Source organism: Alnus glutinosa, chromosome 1 (genome assembly GCF_958979055.1).
Source record: "Alnus glutinosa chromosome 1, dhAlnGlut1.1, whole genome shotgun sequence".
In the NCBI taxonomy this organism is placed as follows: domain Eukaryota; kingdom Viridiplantae; phylum Streptophyta; class Magnoliopsida; order Fagales; family Betulaceae; genus Alnus; species Alnus glutinosa.
In genome coordinates this window covers 22,418,723-22,426,358 of record NC_084886.1, presented here as the reverse complement: position 1 = coordinate 22,426,358, position 7,636 = coordinate 22,418,723, and the positions used below count along the sequence as shown (strand labels likewise).

General features: G+C 37.7%; 1 protein-coding gene across 1 annotated transcript in view; it reads right to left on the bottom strand.

The window, feature by feature from the left end:
* Positions 1–256: 256 nt before the first annotated feature.
* The window catches only part of LOC133877138 (mediator of RNA polymerase II transcription subunit 23), a 66,435-nt gene continuing 59,055 nt past the window's right edge, over positions 257–7,636 (bottom strand). The window contains exons 19-21 of the mRNA XM_062315388.1: positions 6,141–6,322; positions 816–919; positions 257–701 (exon numbers count right to left, since the gene is read on the bottom strand). Of these exons, the coding sequence (XP_062171372.1) occupies positions 500–701; positions 816–919; positions 6,141–6,322 (488 nt within the window). The 3' untranslated portion in view covers positions 257–499. The remainder of the gene's footprint in view (positions 702–815; positions 920–6,140; positions 6,323–7,636) is intronic.

Below are 7,636 nucleotides of genomic sequence, written 5' to 3'. Positions count from 1 at the left end.
AATAGTGTCTGACATACAATCAAAACAAATAATCAAGAAAATATGTAGCCAAATAAAAGGCTTTGATGTGTGAATGTAGGCCATATGCCGAACTACCTTAATTCTCTGTGTCTCTCTTTTTTGATCACATCTCTTCTCAAATTTTGTGATCTTACAATGACAAGGGAAGAATACAAATTTATAAAAGGGATTTTGTTTTGAATTGTTTGTTGCTATATTTGTCTTGAGAGCAGAAAACAAAAGTCAAAAGAAAGTATTAACAAAGCTGGTCTTCATAAAAATGCTCCACGTTTCTATACCACATGCACCCACTTTGTCTAGATATGCAAATAGCTAGCATTCTATCTTAATTTCACGATTCCAATAGACTATAGTTTAGTACAAATTAGTATACCATTCATACCCTTCTGCATTATTACATCATTGAATTTTAGATGCTATTGATGGACAACATTACAGTGTTTATCAACATACAAGAAATACCAATTAAACCCAACCGTTAAGATGGATTCTGGACCACCTTTGGATGAGTAGCAGCATAAATTGAAGAATTTACGTCAGGTTTTAGGTGGGACAGAAGATGCTGTACATCTGGACGTAAACTTTCTGATGCTCTCCCACAGAGAGCCAATACCTCTGGCCGAGGCTTGCTATTAGCCTGCACAGGCCCTCCCTGCCCTTCATAATGGATAACGTGATGGCTGAGAAATACATTGGTCATGCAATATGTAAGTACTCTTGAGGCAATAGTAGCAATGGAATATCAACATTGTTCTGCAGGTAATGTTAGATGCATAAAAAAACCCAACACTTACAGGAAGTCAATGAGATCTGCTATTTCCGATGCTTCAACAGGATTTGATGGCTGTGAATTCCTTCCGAAGACGTCGACTATTATACTTAAGAGTAATGAGAGGGTCTGAAAGAGAGATGTCATAGGATTAAATATAGGAAATCAAAATATTCCTCAATATAAATGATGTAATCAAATAATAAAAAGAAACAAAAAAAAATATATGGGCTACTTCGAGAGAGCCGTGATCTCCAATGGCTACTTCAAGAGAGCCTTGATCTCCAAAACAACCACAAAGGTCTAGGTTTTCATAATATTCAACATGTTTATTCATTGAGTAGGATTACACTTAAATAGATTACGGCTAGGTCATAAGACTTAACCATTAGGTCTAGCCGTCATAAGACAGTGCAGGAAAATAAACTAAGGAAATAACTAATAGAAAATACATTCCTTATTAAACTAAATACTTAAGGAAATAAAATATAGAGAATTATTCTCCTTATTCCAGCCAGCTTGGGGTAGCCACCTAGCCCTAGGAAAATCTGAACGTATCAATAAACGACTCAAATACACATCCATTGAGTGCAATAATATCGTCTAACATGTCCCCAGTAGTCATTTTGTTTCCATTCATCTATTATCACATTCCTCTTCACATTATACCTCCCACCTATATGCCATCCATATCCCTAATACAGTGCATGAGGCTGTAGCTAATCCTGGTTGGAGGACTGCCATGGAAGTGGAAATGGCAGCCTTGCATCAGAATGGAACTTGGGATCTTGGTACTTTTTCCTTGGTAAGAAGATTGTTGGTTGTAAATGAGTATACACAGCCAAGTTTAATTCAATGGCTTACTTGAACAATTGAAACAACGATTGGTTGCCAAAGGATACACACAGACCTTGGTGTTGATTATGTGGCAACCTTTTCCCGTGTCGCTAAAATCTCTTTTGTCCATGCGATAATAACTCTGACAACTAATCTTGATTGGCCACTATTTAGTTAGATGTCAAAAATGCATTTCATCAGAAAAGAGTTATTTGAGGAGGTTTACATGGAGCAACACAAGGGTTTGTTGCTCACGGAGGGTTTGTTGCTCACGGAGTATGAGGGCAATGTCTGTAAGTTGTTGAAGACTTAGTATGGTATGGCCTAAAACAGTCATCGAGGGCATTGTTTGGGAAATTTCCCAAGGCAATATTAGAATTTGGTCTTCTAGATGTCAGACTGATCATTTAATGTTTCATTTACATACTGATGCGGGATAAATTCTTCTTGTGGTATATATAGATGATATTGTTGGGGTTGATTTTAAGGTTACCCGATTCCCCAGTGAAAGATCGGGAGAAGCTCGTTTATGCTCACTTATTGTGGAGTTCTCTGACTTCATTTTCTATCAAGGCTTGATGGAACTCCCTCTTGTTGGCAGAACTTTTACTTGGTCAAATAATCAAGAATCATCCTCTTGGTCCAGAATTGATAGATTCTGTCTCTCTGGTGTGTTACAGAGGAAGCTTCATAGACTTTGCTCGGATCATTTCCCAATCCTCCTTGACTATGGTAACTTTCAAACGGGTGGTAAGTCCTTCAAATTTGAAAACATGTAGGTAAATTCCAAGGGTTTTGCGGACAAGGTGCAACAGTGATGGGACTCTTATATACTTTTTGTGCATCGGAGGGCGCCTTACACTTTTAATGATATTTCGATTACTTATAAAATAACAAAACAAGTTGAAGATGGAAAGATTCTGTCGCTGATTTCTCAGCCTAATTTGATTATGATTTTATTGTAATACATTATTATTCCTTTCCATATTAGGTTCTAGGCTTTTTCTATTTAACCAATGTAGCCTTATGGCACAATATCAAGATCTCAAGTAATCAAAATATTTCTCCTTCTCTACTTTTCTACATGGTATTAGAGCAGAAGTCCTGAGTTCGAAATCTATCTCCTTCATTTACCTCTCATTTCAATTAAATATTTCACGTGTTGGGCATCACCTATAAAAAGAGAATTTGAGCCCACACGTGATGAGGAGTGTTAAAATATTGATTAAATAATTAAATTTACCTCTTCCTATCAGCTTAAGCCTTTGGGACAAGTTGTGAATTAACAAAAGTATTGATTAAATGATTAAATTTACCTCTTCTTATCAGCTTAAGCTTTTGGGATAAGTGGTGATTTAACATGGCATCAGAGTAGATTTAGATCCTTAGCAAAACCCTAGTTTGGTTTTTCTCTTTTTTTGGCAGCAGCATCGCCCGTGTGGGCTTCCACACGGGCAGTGCCTTGATAAAGCTCTACAAGAGCTATTCATCATGACCTCCAGTGTAAAGAAAAAAATATACATATATTTACACATCGATTCATCCGTGGAGTTCATCCGACGTTTTTTGAGTTCAGCAACGTCTGTGGTGTTGCTAGGTATACGGCGTCCTTCCCGAGGTTTTTCTGGTGGTTGGTGACGTCAACGGTGGCTAGAGAGCGTTGCCTTGGCTATGTCAACGGTGGCATATTGGGTTGTCATTGAAAAGTTGAATTGTGATCGCTGGTTGGCTCTTTCGCAGTCGTAGTTGGTGTCGCCAGCTAGGTCTGAGTTCCCGTGAGCCTTTCGTGGTGTTTTATGGCGCTGATTGAACGTCTCTGGCAAGTTCCCGGTCGCTTCGCTTTGTGACGTTTAACAGCCTTTTTTTTGTGATCTTCGACGAAATGTGAGGTGTTCTAATGTGTCCGGAGGTCGTAGCTGGTGTCTCTGGCGTGTAGTGGTTGTTTCCTAGCGAGATCTGGATGTCGCCGGCAAGATCCAGGCAGACGAAGGTCTCCGCTTGGTTGCAGGTACTCTACAGTTCTTATCCGGGATAAGATTAGCTACGGTTCAGGCTATTCTTGCATCATCCCAACAGCGACCAGTTCTTGGTATTTGTATCCGATTCAGGGGTTTTTTTTTTTTTTTTTGCTTTCAAACCGGTTCGGTGCCTTATAGGTCCGGTTCATCGATTTTCAAACTGGTTCACTCTGTTTTAAGACCGGTTCAGTGCCTTTTAGTTTCAGGTCAATGCTTTTCAGATTGGTTTAGGTTTTTTCAAGACTGGTTCATCCTCTTTTAGAACCAATTCAGTTAGGTTTGTCCGGTTCATTATGTTTTATAACCAGTTCAGTAGTTTTCTTCCCAATTCAGAGGATTTAGAGACCGGTTCTGTATATTTTACATCCGGTTCATTGGTTTTTTAACCGGTTCAGAGCTTTTCTTGACCTGTTCAAAGCACTTTCTTGCCTATTCAAAGAATTCTCTTGCTGGTTCAAAGCATATTCCGGCTAGTTCATTGTTGCAACCATCAGGCTTGTTGCTCAGGAGTAGTAAAGTAAGTTACAAGTTGCAATTGTTGGTTTCTTCAAACGTTGTTGGTGGTATTGATGATAAAGAGTTTCTTTTTAATCTCCCTTGAGCTTGAGCCAAAGTGATTTTGTGTTGGAGCTATTCAGTTGAATTTTGAAACTCACAAAATAGAGATAGAGTCAGGTGACATCCCATAGTGGGAAATTCAACCCTTCACACAAAAAGGAGCTATTTAGTTGGATGTCTGAAAATGGGGATAGAGAGTCAGTGACCTCCCATAGTGAGAATCTAACTCTCCATGCATAAGGCTCAAGATGCTAGGAGACTTGTTGGAGATTTTGCGGCCTTCCTACAAGAAATCTAAGGGGTCCTTCAGAAGATATCATCTAGACAAAATATGTGAAGAAAAGAGAGTAACTTGTGGATAGAGAACAAATTGCGAATATCTTTGACAAAGGGGGTATCTAGCAGTGTTTTTCATTAAGCTTTATGCAAGCTGAGCATACGAGGCATCTATGACTCAGCTTGAGGGGGAGTGTTGAAGATGGAAAGATTCTATCGCTGATTTCTCAGCCTAATTTGATTATGATTTTATTGTAATATATTATTATTCCTTTCCATATTAGGTTCTAGGTTTTTTCTATTTAACCAATGTAGCCTTATGGCACAATATCAAGTTCTCAAGTAATCATAATATTTCTCCTCTACTTTTCTACAAAATTTACTCAGCAGGAATAGCTAGATTAAAATAATTGCTGCAACAACGATTTCATACTAAAGAGCTAGGTAAGCTTCGACACTTTCTTGGAAATAAAGTTGCTAGGTCTTGAGCAGGCATTAATCTTACTCAACGGAAATATGTTCTTGATTTGCTGGATGAAACTGGTCTATTGAGGGCAAAACCTATTGATGTTCCTATGGATCCAAATAAAAAAACTGTTAAAGGATGAAGGGAAACTATTTGAAAATCCCCGTCAATATCGTTGGTTAGTTGGAAAGCTAAATTATCTAATGGTTACCAAACCATACATATCTTATGCAGTTAGTGTGGTGAGTCAATTTCATTGGGATGCACTTATCCATACTGTTCACTACCTCAAGAGAGCTCCAACTCTTTGTATACTTTATAGAAGAAATGAAAATAACAAAGTGGAAGGTTTCACTAATGCAGATTGAGCAGGTTCTCCCTCAGACAGAAAATCTACTACGGTAATCTGGTCTTATGTAAAAGTAAAAAACATACAGAGATAGCAAGATCCAGTACAAAGCAATGGCTCACACACCAAGTGAACTAACATGGTTACAGAACTTCCTTCAGGAAATTAGTTTTCCAACTCCTATGTCACTATTTTGTGATAAACACGTTGTCTTGCATGTTGCCTCCTAACTGTTTCATAAAAGAACAAGGCTGACTATCACTTTGTCTGGGAAAAGATTCAGAATAGCGATATATCTACATCATTTGTGAAATCCGGAAACAACTTGCTGATATATTTACAAAGCCTTTACGTTGTAATAAGATGGAATCTATTTTTTCCAAGCTGGGCTTATATGATACATAAGATTTACCTTGAGGGAGAGTGTTAAAGTGATGACGTGTCCCCCCTTCTAGAAGTTGGTTAGGTGTCTCTATGAGGTGTCTTAATGCAAGGTGTCCCTATGAGGTTGTCCTAAATCTAGAACCTTGTATTCTCCCCAATAAATGCTAGTGTTTGAATAAAAGAATCATACAGTTTTCCTGAACTACTATATTTTCCATGATCACTCAAATTATGATTAAATCAATAAACAAATTATTGATAAAATCCTGAACAGTCACATGGTGACTAAAAGGGGTGAAAATGCGGGCGGAAAATAACCGCCCACATCCGCTATCCGCTAATAAACAGAACAAAAAGTTACAAGGGATTATCCAATGCAGCATTTAGACATTAAGTTCATTGCAGTCTGTTTACCAAGAAGGCTTTCAAATAAACAGCAGGAACGAATTAGCATCTCTGTACCTTATTGAAGAGAGTGTGGGCATTGGCAAGTCTTGGAAGCAATGGACCCATTATACGAAATGCTATTCTCAACATTGCGACTGATGTCACCGGCCTGAGATGTTTAATTATTGCATGGGTCCCTTCTAGCCATTCCTGTGGGAGGTTACTGAAAAAAGAATGCAGAAGGGCAACTATATTACCTGGAAAAGGAATAGCAGGATCAGACTTCTGGTCAGCACCACATATTGTAAAAGACCAAATAAGTAGATGCACAAATTAACAAAAATTGAAAAGGCTTGAGGGCAAAAATTACCTGAATACAAAAATCAACATGCACATGAATTATCTAGATTACCACAAACTCGTTAATTAGCTTTTTAAATAGCTTACATTCATTTAAGCATTCCCTTCCATAAAGTTGTTAAAAGCTTCTATAAAGGAACCCATGTAGGACTTTGTTCAAGCAAACAAAAAATTTACGGACAACCAGAAAAGAAAGTGATTTATCATTTGCACACATCAGGGTTTTAACTTATTTATTGCATCTTCTCAGACAATTTTCTTGTCCCCAAGTCATTTAGTTGGATACTGTATATGTGTTTAAGAATCCTAAAATTCCTTTTGAATAAGCTAGTTCTTTCCTACCATCAGTGCTGTAGAATTTTAAAATAAAAAGAAATTTGTTAAAGGAGAGCGGAAGCGAGAGAGAGAGAGAGAGAGAAAAAGAGAGAGAGAGAGAGAGAGAGAGAGAGAGAGAGAAGGCACAAGAAAGAGCTACAGCTTGTTTATATTGAATTGATTATATTTTTTTGGTGTATGAATTGATTATATTTTTTTGGTGTATGAATTGATTATATGACCCTATTTATAAGAAAAATGGGGTAGTTTATATTGAATTGATTATATTTTTTTGGTGTATGAATTGATTATATGACCCTATTTATAAGTAAAATGGGGTAGGTGGAGTGAATACAAGAAATGTAATAAAATCTCTAGAATTTGATTACAATCACACATCTATGGTACATACTTAATAAGGAAAATATATCAAACCTAATATGGAAGATTATCCTATATTCTAATAACCCCTCACCCCCCCCCCCCCCCCCCCCCCCCCCCCCCCCACCCTCAAACTCGAGAGAAGCTTGAATTTGGAAAGAAAAATAATTGGCAATGCTCTCCCAGACTGCCCAGTAGTGAAAATCTTCTCATATATCTCATATACACGAGAAAACATTGCTCTGATGGAAAAAAGGCATAATTAGGTGGAGTGAATACAAGAAAGGTAAACGCTTAATTAGGAAAAAATATGCCAAACCTATTGCTAAAACAAACTTGGCAGTTCCTCTACAGAACCGAAGATTCACATCTTATTATTGCTGAATGGCTGGTAAAAGTAAGGTGAGCAAGAAATAGCCAATGGCAGCTGGTGAGAGCGGGAAGGAAAGAACACAGGTCCTTGGCAAAAATGTGTAACGGCTCAAATACTCTACGGACTTCGAATTCAGAAATTT